General features: G+C 48.6%; 1 protein-coding gene across 2 annotated transcripts; it reads right to left on the reverse strand.

The window, feature by feature from the left end:
• Positions 1-2,120: 2,120 nt before the first annotated feature.
• Positions 2,121-14,476, reverse strand: LOC114661758 (transmembrane protein 265-like). Of its 2 annotated transcripts, none has more exons than XM_051934732.1 (3): positions 14,220-14,476; positions 2,508-2,708; positions 2,121-2,288 (listed from the first exon to the last, which is right to left on the reverse strand). In XM_051934732.1, exons 2-3 carry the CDS (start codon positions 2,682-2,684, stop codon positions 2,130-2,132), a joined length of 336 nt encoding a protein of 111 aa, XP_051790692.1. In that variant the 5' UTR covers positions 2,685-2,708; positions 14,220-14,476; the 3' UTR covers positions 2,121-2,129. The 2 variants fall into 2 exon arrangements, with proteins under 2 accessions (XP_051790692.1, XP_028670780.1); XM_028814947.2 differs by lacking the exon at positions 14,220-14,476 and adding an exon at positions 10,375-10,528.
• Positions 14,477-15,227: the final 751 nt, after the last annotated feature.

The following is a 15,227-nucleotide window of genomic DNA, read 5'->3' on the forward strand; positions in this document are numbered from 1 at the left end:
CATTGTCCGCAGAAACCAGCGAAGCAGCGAAAAATCCACGTTATGTATTTAGATATGCTTACATATAAAATCCGCGAAGTCGTGAATCCGCAAAAAGTGAACCGCGAAGTAGCGAGGGATTACTGTACTGCGTCACTAAAAATCTTTGTTCTGAAAACACCACAGTACTCCTAGGAAATGAAAGACATACCACTGTTACCTTATTTGATGAAAGGAGAGACGATTATTATACAGGCTGAGAGGGGGTCCCAAACTTTTTCATAGGACTGTATGTAGATTGCGGTAGACATGTCTACTGATAGGTGGATGTATCTACGGTAGTTATACAGTATTTGTAGGTACTGTATGTGTATTCGCACTTATCCTGATGGTTTCCTCTGCTCCTTTTCTTTAGGGCAGCAGCAGCAGTCCCGGCTCCCTCGCACCGTTTGAAGGCCACAGATTGTCCCTGTGTCAGGTAAGATGTCTTCCTCTGGCCCGTGTCCTCCTCTTGATATGATGGACCTCCTCTTTAATTACCAACTGTACACATCCAGTAAACTGTACTATTGGGGATTTTCTTTTCTTTTTAAACGAGGGTCCTCCATCCTAAACTCATTAGAAGCTTCACACCACACATGTCGGCCAGACCTCCCTTGTGCACACCACCAGCTCAGCAGGGCTTTCTAAAGAACTTTCTGGAACGTGCACCCCATCTGTGATCTCCCCCTGGGCTGATGATCTTGAATAGCCGCCGTTTTCTTCGTGAGCTGATTATCGGTGCCGTAGGGCGGTTTTATAATTTTACAACTGAAAAGCCACAGGATAAAAAGCACAAAAGGGATTCACGCATGAAACCACACGTCCGTCATGACGGCACCTAATGAAACGTGGTGGGTGGTGCATGTGTGGGCACAGTGTCCGGTCTTCTATAGGACCCTGGGAGGTACTTTTGGGGTTGGGGGGCACCCGACTGAATATTTTGTTCTGCCGTTAAGACCTTGCCGGTCAGCTTGAAGCTTTTGCTGGTCAGGTAGTCAAACTTATAAATTCTCTGAGTATGGGTTGGATTGCAGGTGTTTTGTTTGCACAAGGGTGCAGTAGTATATAATAATAGTAATAATTCTTTACATTTATATAGTGAGTGGGGTGACACCTCAATCACCACTAATGAGCAGCACCCACCTGGATGACGTGACGGCAGCCATTTTTACGCTCGCCACACTTTAGCTGTTAGGTGGTGAAGGGGTGAGAGAGAGAGAGAGACAATCAGAGATGGGGGCTGAATGACTAGGCCGTGGTGGGCAATTTAGCCAGGACATCCGATTACACATAACTCTTTTCAAAAGATGCCCAGAGCTCTTTATGACCCCAGAGAGTCAGGACCTTGGCACCATTTTGACAGCCCAGTGTTCCCATCACACAGACCACTGGGTAAGCGCTCCCTGCTGGCCTCACCAACACCCCTTACAAGCTTTTCCTAGCTGGTCTCCCATCCAAGTCCTTAGCTTCTGGGGGGGGGTGACCTCTTCTGAAGAGAAGGTGCTATGGCTGCTGCCCACATCCTCCACCAGAACCTGCATCTTGTACAGGCCTGTAGCCCACTAGTGAGGTGCTGTATTGGGGGGGGGGGGGGGGGGTTACTGGTGATGATGGAGCTTCACCCTGTAATGACGTCTTCTACTGGAGGCTGCTGGCCTGTTGATGCTGAACTAGAACTTCATTAGTTGCTGTTACCCTCATTAGCCAGCAGTGGGCAGTGCTGGACTGGGTTTGTCGAGGAGGTCATCCACCCCTGGGGTCTCACCAGGGTTTCAGATTGGCAGGCTATGCTGGAGCCCTGATAAAATGGTGGACCCCGTGAAAGTCACGTGTATTAGTCACACTCTGGTGGTCGGCAAAAAAGGACTTTTTTCTTTTTTTTGCTTTGCTTCCAAGACCCATCCCAGCCAGAGACTGTGTGTTTTTAAATTACTTTTTTATAAACTTTCCAGAATATTTTTTTTACTTACAATTAAAAAAAATGTGATAAAATACACAAATCTAGAAAAAAGTGCTTATTTACAGGATAAATAATGTACAAAAGTTGTGCAAGAGCCCACTGTCCATGTGTGACGCTCAGGTGGTCCGCGTTCTTCAACAGCGACTGGTCAGTCGATGAAAGTTAAAAGGTAGGACACCAGAGTCATCAGAGTAGGGACCAGCACCAGAATGGCCACCCACAGCAGGATGGCCAGTATGCTGAACTTGCGGGCCTTGAGCGCACACTGCTCGGCCAGTTCAGGGTCTGACGTCCGCTTCTCCTGAGCCTGAAATAAAAGTCAGAGGACAAGGTGAGTGACCAGACCGGAATGACCCAGACGTCCATGTACCATGAGAGGCACACTTCTAATCCCCCCAGCTGTTTAAGCCTCTTGATCTGCGCTGACCATAGATGGTGGCAGATTGGAGTGACCCAGCTGCCCGCTTCATCCACCCACTAAACCGACTGGACACTGCAGTACAGGCCATAACAGACAGAGACTGACCTTGACTGAGTTGATGAGGGCCATGATGCCCACACAGGAGAGGCCACAGATGATGCTGACGATGGACAGCTTGCGGTAGTCATTGTGGCACCTTGACACGGACGGAGTGGCCTCGTCCCCGTTCAGGGGTGTCGTCTCTTTGCTGTCCCGATGTCCACCCATGTTTGGATGTGCCATTGAAAGCGTAGGCAGGGAGGAGTACTGGGAGAGAAAGAGAAGCAGACTTTTACAAACACGCCTTTTGTTATATAGTGGAGACCACCCAGAGGAGCAGCGCTATATTACAAGTGCAGGTTCAAGAGACCCCCCATTGGAGAAGGGATTGAACTGGCAACCCTCTGACTTTAACTGCTAAGCCATGCAGATAGATAGATAGGTGTGAAAGGCACTATATGAAAGATAGATAGATAGAGTAGCGTAGTTGGCAGGATCGCATAGCTGGACAGACAGGACTTGGTCACCAGGGGGAAGTTGGACTTGTTACAAAGCTCTTTAAATAAATAAATAAATAGCTAAATAAGTAAATAAATAAATACACACATCTTTGGTCTGAACACAGAAAGACTTGTGGGATGAAATCCCAAGAGAGCTGATTAACAGACTGGCTCCCTGTGAAAGGCGCTATATCAACTTGACTGAAAAGATCAAACACATCAATGACGGCCTCTGTGAAAGGCGCTATATAGACATAAACAGAGTGATGAAATGCAGCATACAGTATGGACTGCTGTGTAAAGATAGATACAGTGCATCTGGAAAGTATTCCCAGTGCTTCATCACTTTTTCCACCTTTTGTTATGTTACAGCCTTATTCCAAAATGGATTAAATTAATTTTTTTCCTCAGAATTCTACACACAACACCCCATAATGACAACATGAAAAAAGTTTACTTGAGATTTTTGTGATGCGCTGTGAATACTTTCCGGATGCACTGTAAATAGATAGAATTTGGTATAGTAGGCAGGATTAGATAGATAGATACTTTATTAATCCCAAAGTGTGAAGAGGAGCGATTATCAAACAGACTGATAAGACTCAAGTAATGGACCGCCATTAGATTTTTAATGGTGAGCACTTTGAAAGGCACTATATAGAATAAAGGACACAATGATACAAAAGTGTGATGAGGATCAGGGTGAAAGGTGCTATAATCATTCTAATCATTTGAATGATATCCTTGGAGAGGAACAAATCTACAATATAAGAACCTAACATGGCAGACTAACAAGCCATACAATTAACTAAGGTCTGAGATTGGCAGGATTGGTTTCTAGTTAAGCAATTGGGTTGGAATGAAAACCTGCAGCCACTGCGGCCCTCCAGGACCGACATTGTCCACCCCTGTAATAGACCAATAGTTCGTTAGTCTAGTCCATCGTATGAGTTTGAAGGTGTGGACTGTGAAAGGCGCTATATAAACTGTGATAAAACAGGATCAATGGATGGCTGTGTGAGGTGTGATGATGAGCAGTGGGAGAGGCGCTATATGAAATAGACTGATAAGGCTAAACTGATGAACGAGTATAAGCTCTTTGAATGTGTGACCTGTGAAAGGCACGATAACAGGACAAATAAACTGTTGCATGATGAAGGATAGATAGTGTGAAAGGCGCTATATAAAATAGACTGCTAAGACTGAACTACTGGAATATTCTAAGAGTGGGGTGAAAGACGCTTAATAAAATAGACCGATAAGACTAAACTATTTTTTTAACTGGCAGTACCATGAAAGGCACTATATAAAATAAAATGATGCAAACCAGCCCGTGTGTAAAGTGTGATGAGGGTGCCAAGTAAAACTGACGGATAGTCCGTCAGTCTAATCCTATAAGATTTTTGAATGGGTGCTCTGCGAAAGGCGCTATATAAAATAGACTGATTAAACCGGATCAGAAGACTGTTGCGTGAAGTGTGATGATGAGTGGTGTGAAAGGCGGTGTAATAAATAAACAAATAAGGCTGACCCAATGAACTTTCATAAGATTTTTTATTGGTGAGGACTGTGAAAGACACCATATACTGTAAAACAGGACAAATAGACTGACAAGTGGCCTGAAATGCGATTTCCTTTTTTTATTGGACAGTGAGCTCTTCGAAAGGCACTATATTCATGAAGTCGATTGATGCGACTGGACAAGAGCAGAAGCTGCTGCTGCTTCATTGCAATAAGGAGATTTGTGGGTTCACTTTCTGGGTTCCCCCACTGCATGGAGAGCACTTTGAGTAGTGAGAAAGGCGCTATATAAATGTAAAGAATGATTATTATTAAATAGACAGAGGTGTGCTTTTTGATGATGGGCACTTTGAAGACCCGTGTATAAAAGAGACTGGTGGGTGAAACTAGAGAAAAGGAGTGACCTGTGCTGCGGATCACAGTGAAAGGTGCTATATAAAGAGGAAATAATTAATAAGACTGCTGCAGTTCAGGACTTGTAATGTGGGGGGAGTACCATGAAAGGCGCTATATAAAATGGATGTCCAATAATAGACAGACCTGTAATGAGGATCACCAGACTGATATGACAGGACAATTGGATAAATTGTCTGCTGAGTGGCTCGTGATGTGATTGCAGTGAAAGGCGCTATATGACATGAAGACTGACTGATGAGATTAGCTAAATGGTCTGGGCAGTGAATTGTGATGGTGATTGATGTCAGTCAAGTCATCGTCCAACCTGCTATATCCTAACACAGGGTCACGGGGGTCTCCACCAACACAGGGCGCAAGGCAGGACACAAACCCCGGGCAGGGCGCACACACACACACACACACCCCAAGCACACACTAGTTGACCATTTAGGATTGCCAGTGCACCTCACCTGCATGTCTTTGGACTGTGGGAGGAAACCCATGTAGACACGGGGAGAACATGCAAACTCCATGCAGGGAGGACCCAATAAGTGAACCCAGGTCTCCTAACTGCGAGGCCGCTACCATTGTGCCACCCAGTGATTGATGTGAAAGGTGCTATATGAACTATAGCCTGCTAGATATAACTATCTAGATGGTCAGAGAAGTGACTTGTGAGGGCGATTAATGTGAAAGGCGCTATATAAACTATAAAGTGACTGACAAGTCTGGCTAAATGGTTGCTCAAGTGACCTGAGATGATGCTTACTGTGAAAGGCACTATATGAAATGCAGAATGTTTAGCCAGTCATAGCAGCCCGTCTTACTCCATGACGTGTGCTGGTGAGTGCTGTGAAAGGCACTATATAACCTAAAAATTGACTGAGGGGACAGACACAGGATAAAGAAAACCAGACAGGTGGGCCCGAGTGTAAAAGTCATGATGAGCGAGGGGCTGACATCGAGAAGGATGGATACAGAAGATCAGGTGCTCAGACAACACGACTTAGACCCACCTGAGCCAGCAGGTCCTCAATGAGGTGACTGGAGGAGCGTGAGGACAGGGTGACTCAGATGGAACACACACCTCACCACCACCGCCCCCCCCGAGAAGCTGTAGCTTAACTGTCTTCGCTCCCCTAAGCTGGAAAGCCCCTGACCAGCAGGCCTCAACAGGTCTGGCAAGTTCCCAGCATGCCACTGTGGGAGGCCTCTCCCTTCCGGATTCCTGCAGGCCATTGTCAAGTTGCAGGCTGTCAGAGCTGAAGCTGTGTGGCTGGCGGTCCAGGCTCTGGATACCCAACTTGACCACGCTTAGTGGGTGTAAGGGCTTCATGAATCCTTGACGTGAAGACAACATTATAGGCTGGCCAGTACTGACCCTACTGCCCACCTGACCTCGGCCCACACCACAGGACACAGAACATTCTTTAACTCAAAGCTGTCCTCGGGCAGGAGATTCTGCTGAATTCCCAGAAAATACAAAGCAAGGAATGAGGCTGGCCAATCCAGGAAAGGCGTGTCACAACTGGGGAATCCCAACCCAGTAACGCCTGAAGGGAGACAATCTGAGCCTGGGTGCAAACCAGCTTCCAGCTAGCTAAGGAGTTCTCAGGCAGTGAAAATGTGAAAGGCCAAAGAGAGGACAACTGACCACATCTGATAGTGGACCACAGTGAGGGAACATCTTAAGAGATTTCAGAGTGAGGATCTCATTGGCCCAGAAAGGGGAGGAGTTGGCCTGAACTGAGGGGACATCATGCCAGACCACTGGACAGTACGTGCGGTAGCCTGTATCTGACCACGTCTCGGCAGGTGGACGGACCCAAACAAACCTCACTGAGATGTTACCTGCTTGGACCTCGCCATGCATTACTGAGAACCTCCTGCCATGGTTTCTGACCTGACCAGACCCTACACACGAGGACAGCTGGCAGCACAACACCAGAGTCCAATCAACAGCCCCTAATACGATGAGACCCCCTTTGGAGGGAGTGACCATTTCACCCAGCAGCCCCAGACTTGTTCTCTTTACACTTCCACAGTTTACCTGTAGACTAAATATATATACATCCGGCGCCGCCGAGAGTGGCAGCCTTTTCAGCAGCTCCGTGTATGACTGTATATGTATGTGTACTTTTCTACTTTTATTTTTCTATTTTTATTTATTGATCACTCCTACCACTTTATTTTATGTGGATTCGTTCCCTGGACACACTTACTTTTACAACGTGGGCATGGATTTTAACACGCCGAGACTCGCCTATTCAAGTACTCAACTTCGGGCGCTGAGAACAAATGCCAGTGCCGGTGTGGTTCCATATTTACCCGACGAGGTAAGAAGGCGGTATCGTGGCAGCAGAGCCGGCACTAAGCTAAAAAAGAAGCGGCTTGCGAGAAAGTGGCGTTTCAAGCCTTCGGTGCCTTCTGTGATTCTGGGGAATGTAAACTCAATCTCAAATAAGATCGACGAACTGGCTGCGCTGGTGAAAAATGTCAGGACCTACAGAGAATGCAGTTTGTTGTGTTTCTGCGAAACGTGGCTAAATAACACCATCCCAGATGCTAATGTGGAGCTACCTGGGTTTAGCACAGTTAGAGCGGACAGAGATGCAAGTACCTGTGGGAAGCACAAAGGAGGAGGACTCGCTCTCTATGTTAATACACGGTGGTGTCACTCTGGACATGTTAACGTCAAAATCTCCACTTGCTGCAGGGATATCGAACTGTTGGCCGTAAGTTTACGTCCCTACTATTTGCCCAGAGAGTTTGGACATGTCATTGTTGTTATTGTGTACATTCCTCCTCGGGCAGACATGGAGTCAGCGAGTGACATCATCCATTCCACTGTTGCTAAGTTACAAACGCAGCACCCTGAGGCGCTTGTGCTAATCGCTGGAGACTTTAACCATGTGACGCTGGACAAAACATTACCTGCCTTCTCCCAGTATGTGGACTGTAACACCCGGGGAAATAAGACTATTGATTTACTGTATGCAAACGTTAAAGACGCATACAGCGCCACCCCGCTGCCTGCGCTTGGGAAAGCAGATCATAACCTGGTTCTGCTTCAGCCTCACTATAAACCAAAAGTGAGAGTCCTACCTGTAACCACACGATCATTCAGGAAGTGGACCCCGGAGGCTGAGAATACTCTGAGAGAACTTTTTGGAACTACAGACTGGGATATCCTGCAGGGATCTCATAGTGAGAACATTGAGGAAGTTGTTGACTGCACTACTGACTACATCAACTTCTGTATGGACATTGTAGTTCCAGTAAGAACAGTACGCTGCTATGCTAACAACAAGCCATGGATTACAAGTGACATCAAGGGCCTTTTGAACCAGAAGAAAAGGGCTTTTAAAGACGGTGATCAGCATGAGCTCAAGCGCGTGCAGAAGGAACTCCGAGTCCAACTCAGGGCGGCGAGGGAGCAGTACAGGAGAAAGCTGGAGCAGAAGTTGCAGAATAACAGCATGAAGGAAGTGTGGGATGGGATGAAGATCATCACTGGCTGCAGCTCGAAGCGGGGTACCACCATTGAGAGAGACGTGAAGGAGCAAACCAAATGAACAACTTCTTTAACAGGTTTGACCACCCTAACCCACTCTCACTCTCACCTCGGAGTACTGCACCCTCCACACATCCTTCTGCTGATACCAGCATTGGAAAAACATCCCCACCCACAATTACAACAGTGCAAGTGAGCAGAGAGCTGAGGAGACTTCGTGCCAGCAAAGCAGCGGGTCCAGATGGAGTATCGCCACGACTGCTGAAGGTCTGTGCATCGGAGCTGGGGGGTCCTCTACAGCGCATCTTCAACCTGAGCCTGGAACAGGGGAGAGTCCCGAGGCTTTGGAAAACATCTTGTAATCACCCCAGTCCCAAAGGTATCACGTCCTAGTGAGCTGAATGACTTTTCGGCCTGTTGCTCTGACATCACATGTGATGAAGACCATGGAGAGGCTGCTGCTTCACCACCTTAGGCCACAGGTCCAACACGCCCTTGACCCTCTGCAGTTTGCATATCAGGAGAAGGTGGGAGCGGAAGATGCCATCATCTATATGCTACACCGATCCCTCTCTCACTTGGACAGAGGCAGTGGTGCTGTAAGAATTATGTTTCTAGACTTCTCTAGCGCCTTCAACACAATCCCAACCTCTGCTCCTTAGGGACAAGCTGACAGAGATGGGAGTAGATTCATACCTGGTGGCATGGATCGTGGACTATCTTAAAGACAGACCTCAGTATGTGCATCTTGGGTACTGCACGTCTGACATTGTGGTCAGCAACACAGGAGCGCCACAGGCGACTGTACTTTCTCCGGTCCTGTTCAGCCTATATACATCGGACTTCCAATACAACTCGGAGTCCTGCCACGTGCAAAAGTTCACTGACGACACTGCTATCATGGGCTGTATCAGGAGTGGGCTGGAGGAGGAGTATAGGGACCTAATCAATGACTTTGTTAAATGGTGCGACTCAAACCACCTACACCTGAACACCAGCAAAACCAAAGAGCTGGTGGTGGATTTTAGGAGGCCCAGACCCCTCATAGACCCAGTGATCATCAAAGATGACTGTGTGCAGATGGTGCAGACCTATAAATATCTGGGAGTGCAGCTGGATGATAAATTAGACTGGACTGCCAATACTGATGCGCTGTGCAAGAAAGGACAGAGCCAGTTATACTTCCTTAGAAGGCTGGCGTCCTTCAACATCTGCAATAAGATGCTGCAGATGTTCTATCAAACAGTTGTGGCGAGCGCCCTCTTCTACGCAGTGGTGTGCTGGGGAGGCAGCATTAAGAGGAAAGACGCCTCACGCCTGGACAAACTGGTGAGGAAGGCAAGCTCTATTGTTGGCATGGAGCTGGACAGTTTGACATCAGTGGCAGAGCGACGGGCGCTGAGCAGGCTCCTATCAATTATGGAGAATCCACTGCATCCACTAAATAATGTCATCTCCATACAGAAGAGCAGCTTCAGCGACAGACTGCTGTCACTGTCCTGCTCCACAGACAGATTGAGGAGATCGTTCCTCCCCCAAACTATGCGACTCTTTAATTCCACCAGGGGGGGGGGTAAACGTTAATATTTAACATTATACATAGTTATTGTCTGTTTTTTTCACCTGTATTATTATCATTCTTTAATTTAATATTATTTATTGTATCAGTATGCTGCTGCTGGAGAATGTGAATTTCCCATTGGGATTAATAAAGTATCTATCTATCTATCTATCTATCTAAAGCACAGCACACAGAACTGTCCATCTTCTCCAACTAACACTTTTTTAAGACCACCGATTAAGGAGGACTGGTCAGATTTTCCCCCCTCGACTGTAAATTGAGAACACGTTCAGAACCCGAAATGGTCAGTTCGGAGCCCCCATTGAGGTCCAGTCCCAGAGAGCGCTGCCCGCGCCGTCTCATTGCCGTTTAACCGAACTGCCCAAAAGGAAACACGAAAGGCGGCATTGGGAGTGAAGTGGCGGACACTTGGCTACTCACCGGCTGCCCGAGGTGTCCGTTTAAATCCTCCGGGGCGAGTCCGACTGCGGCTGCCTCATCGTCCGTCCTTACGTGTCGGCGGCTTCTGACGGCTTTTTTCTTGTAAACCTTTTCGCCCCGCCCCTTTTATTTCGCCCCGCCCCCCTTTCTCGCTCGCTCGCTTTTCGTCTTTTTTCGGATTGTCTCGTTGATGTTTTGTGACGCCTACACTCCTCCTCCTCCTCTCTTATCTCAAATCCGTAGATTTGCACTTGACGGTCATCGGGAAGTCCGCCTCCCCTCTGCCGGATTTTCCCTAACTTGTCACCCGGCGGCCACCAAGTTTAAGTGTCAAAATTGGGCTAATAAAGTCCACTCCGCGCAGCTCCGCCCGAGTTGTCCGTCCGCCGTGTTCCGTTATTGCGCACCGAGCTGCAGGAAATATGAAACAAATCATTTATTAATAATACTGTAAGTGGACAATCGAGCCAGCACTTCCTTTAAGCTCCATTAGCAGAATAACTGGACACCGTAATTCCCGAGAGTGGACCAACCGGCCATTAGTTTGTGAATACTGACAGACCGGACCTTCAGCGCCGCTTTTATTTTCTTTCTTTTGCGCAATGGACAATTGACGCAGCTTTGGCTTGTATTGTCCAACCGCAGAACCGAACTTACTGGACAGAGTAAGCAAACTGGACATTCAGTCCACCCTTTCACGTGTGGGACTGGATGTTTGGGGCAAAATGGATATCGGGGACAATATTATTATATATTTATATAGCGCCTTTCCGCGGCTCATAGCGACTCCTGCTTAATGGACACTAAATTTGAATGTTCATTTTTTTTTTTTTACTCACTTTTTTAAGTTCAGTTGCAGGGACCCTGAGCCGGACTTTCAGTTTCATTTCCGAGACTGGACACCCACTCACGAGTCATTTCCCCTTTGAGGCTGAAGGGGGCTTACATAATGTACACATAATGGCCCTCTGGTAGCTATTCTCTGACGCTCGGTTTATTTACCCAGCATAAGGGGTCTCATCTCAAAGCACATGACTCGAATAATCGGCGTCGTCGTGTCATTGTCACGTCATTTTCTAACCCCCTTAATCCAATGCAATCCAATAGGCTGGAGCCTATCGCAGGAGGCACAAGGCAGGAACAAATCCTGGACAGGACGCCAGGCCACTGCAGGGCGAGCACAAGCCCACCAACCCCATCAACCTGGGGGGGCTGCCAATTCGCCTAACCTGCATGTCTTTGGACTGTGGGAGGAATGGCACGCAGCCACGGGGCGAACATGCAGACTCGAGGGACACTGAGGGGGCAGCAGGGCAACAAGTGCGCCACCCTGCAGGAATAACGCGTGTGGCGTTTGCTTTCACTTTAGGCGCATAGGTTCTCAATCTCTTGGGGGGGGGGGGGGCGGTAATGTGAAAAAAGGAAAAGGACTCGAAAATATGAAAAATCCATCTATTGAAACCAAAACAAATTAACTTAAACTACATTCTGATACTAGAAAAATAAATACAGTTAGATAAATGTCGATAAAAGTCAAGTAGGTCTAATAAAATATGCATCTCTGATAAATCATTAATTAAAAAAGAACAAATTGGTATTAGTGGGCTCCTTTCAAAAAAAACGTTAGGGGGTCGCGATTAAAACTGTTATGAAAATTTGGGTCGCAAATACTTAAAGGTTGAGAAACGCTGCTATAGGGACCGGACAGCAGATGAAGTGGACCCCCCAATCCTTTTAAGCATATTAAGCAGTTCGGAACAATTCTCCGGTTTTCTTCCTGCATGGACTACCTAACTAAACCGGACAGCTGGAATGTGTGTGCAGGTCTGGAACTGGAAAACAACATTGGACAGTCCGGGGGGATTGGGGGGGGTCCCACTCACTGTAGACATTTATTTATTGTGATTTTCAAGACGTGACAGTTGCAGGAAGGTGGACTTCTGGCTTGGATTTCCATGAACCTTATACGTAACCCGAATATCCGGCACACAGCGGCAGTTCCTTGCACACCACTTGAACGGGGTTCATTTTTTAACGGGGGTTTCTTCAACTATCCATCCATTATCCAACCCCCTGCATCCTAACTACAGGCTCACGGGGGTCTGCTGGAGCCAATCCCAGTCCGGGCAGGGCGCCAGCCCACCGCCGTTTCTTCAACCAAGTTCCATTAAATTTCAGTTTTGAGACTGCAGAAAATGACCAAGCTGGACATTCGGCACCTTATCCTGTCAGTGCTGTGACTCGACAGTGGACCTTCAGAGCTGCCACTGAGTTCAGTTCTCAGACTGGACCGTTAAAGTTAACCGAACCGCCATCCATCTTTTAAACCCGGGAAGGTGGTGCCGAACCCAGCAGCAAGCATCAGGCACAAGGCAGGAACAAACACCCGGACGGGACGCCAGCCAGTCCATCGCAGAGTCGACACCTGAACACACACACACACACAGGGCTCACCCACCTCACCTGCTCGTGCTTGGCCTGCGACATTCAGTGCGACAAACTCGGCCATTTAGCGCAGCTTCCGTTTTTTTGTAGCAGCGACACTGCAGGCGCAAACCGAAAGTTCGCCGTTCAGTTCTGAGTGTCGAACACGTTATCGGGGTGCGGCTTTTGACGTCTGTCCGCAGCCACCGATAGAAACTTTGCCCATCTGAGTGAGTGGACGATTTACCAAAGCGGTGGGCGCAGCTGCCTTTAGTGTTCTGCTCGGTGGGACCGAATGTGGTGCCCTGCCCGGAGTCTGTACGTTCGTATGTCAGGGCTTAATCGGAATTATTAGTATTATTGTCATTAATATCATTGATGATAATAATAATCGGGATTTTAGATACACCATAACCCCCCCCCCCCCAACTGCGAGAGTGTGTGTGAGTGAGTGAGAGCCGAATCCACACCCCTCCAGTGTCCCCACCACACGTGTTACATATTTGATGGCTCCCCGGTGTTTTCATTTCGGTTCTGCCACCGGACTCTACGGAGTAAACGGAGCAAACCTTACCGGCTGCGATCTTATTATATAGCGCCTTTGACTACATGACGTGGGCTCACGCTGACGTCACAGCGGTCGGGGTTTCGTCGCGTTGCCCACCGCACTTTGTCAGGTGACAGCCGTCGGAATCTGAGCGGTGTGACACGGCGGGTCCACTGCGGTTCTCCTCCTGTGACAGACAGTCGTAGGGATGACTTTGGCGTGGCGTTAACCGCAGCCGTTAAAACAAAGGGAAGCATTTCTTACAGACATCACACGTGGGGGGCATCAGAGGCTTTAGCCCCCTGATCTTTCTAGCCCGGTTATTCAATAGCCGCAAGCCCATCATATATAACACAGCCGCCCCTCATCTGTGGTGGACGGTTTAAGACGAGTCGCCACTACGAAACCTCAAAAGGGGGGCACTCAACTCCTGTTTCTATTAGAAGCTTCAAAGGGGACCCCAAATCCACACGCTCCCCGCCCGCCCGCACCGAGAGGGCTAACTGAGACGCCGCTATCTGCAAATTCACACGACAGTCCCTGTTGACGGGTACACCCCGTACATGTAGAACATTCACCCAATTATTAGACTGCACCGGCCGGTCGAAAGAAGTGAAAAGGACCAGACGATCGGGTGGCAGGGATGCCATCCTGCAGGAGGATAGAAGCGAAGCGGCCCACCTTTCAGGTCTGAAATGCTCACCGACGGGTACACTTCGTAAAGAACGAGCGCTGGAGGGAAGATTCGGTTACACTAAACCGGGAACCTCGCATCCTCCTCCGCTGCCCCAGTTAAGTTTCGGCTGGCACAGCGGAGGCCGGGATGAGCCCCGTCATTGTCACTGTCACGGCCGGCGCGCTCATCTTTACTTACTGCGCTCCCTCCTCGCCAGGCGACGGCCGATCTCCGATTCCGCTCGTCCCCGGTCGCGCCGCGATGTCTCCACAAGTCCTGGGAACTTCTGGGGGCCGCCCGCCGAGTTGCGGCTTATTCATCCTCCCCGCCGCCTTATCCTCCCCTCCCACCTCCTTATCTCCCTGCTTGGAGCCGCCTCAAGGAGAAAGAGGGCACGGCGCTTTTTTTTTTTTTTTTTTTTCTCGGTCCGGCCTGTCCCAAGCCGGAGGGCACGGGGCGCGCGCGCTCGTAGGCACGCATACACACATACACGCACGCGCTGTAGACGCGGGCACGCCTCCCAACGGCTTTACGCCTTTACAAAACGAAGAAACAAAACGAACGCCGTGCCGCGCCTTCCGCTCCCCTCGCGCGTGCATTCCTCAGCGATGAGGCGCAGGTGCTGACGTCATCACCCAAAAAAGTAGACGGACGGGCACCTGAGGGTCACACGACAAAAAGAAATGCTAGTGGGCGTTTGTCCGTAAAGCTGCGTGGTTTTTTTTTTCTTTAATAGTCATCACCTAAGCAGAGTTCTTCATACGCATGCGATATGAAGAGGAGGACGCAAGGCGCTATAATGAACTGCAAAGGAGATTTGCTGATTGATAATCCGCCATAAAGGCGCTCAACCCAGAATCCAGAAGGACGTACAGTATACTGTAATTCGGACGAGATGCGCCACCTAACGGCCGCAGTGCAGTTATAGCAGCCGGATTCGCGGGGTTTGTTCAGCGGGAGGCACGAAACACACACGTCATGTGATAAAACGGGTGACTAATAACGCCACTTAATATTCGAAAACCTTCCAGAGAATAAATAAAATCAGCGAGGAATGCTGTAACCAAGAGAGGGGAGCACAACAAACTCCGGTGAGGTAAAAAGTGAGTTAGGATTACCACGGGCGCGCGTGCGCATAAGGAGGCCACCTTTCAGAACTCAGATGCTCACCACTGCAGGGCCGATTTAGGCACACTAAACTGGGAA

The sequence above is a fragment of the Erpetoichthys calabaricus genome, chromosome 12, assembly GCF_900747795.2.
Source record: "Erpetoichthys calabaricus chromosome 12, fErpCal1.3, whole genome shotgun sequence".
Lineage (NCBI taxonomy): Eukaryota > Metazoa > Chordata > Cladistia > Polypteriformes > Polypteridae > Erpetoichthys > Erpetoichthys calabaricus.

Bases quoted from the DNA above. Each gene is read 5' to 3' on its own strand.
- LOC114661758 (XM_051934732.1), bottom strand. From the start codon at position 2,684: ATGGCACATCCAAACATGGGTGGACATCGGGACAGCAAAGAGACGACA. The intron at 2,289-2,507 runs GTCAGTCTCTGT...CTTTTATTTCAG, and splicing joins CCCTCATCAACTCAGTCAAG to GCTCAGGAGAAGCGGACGTC.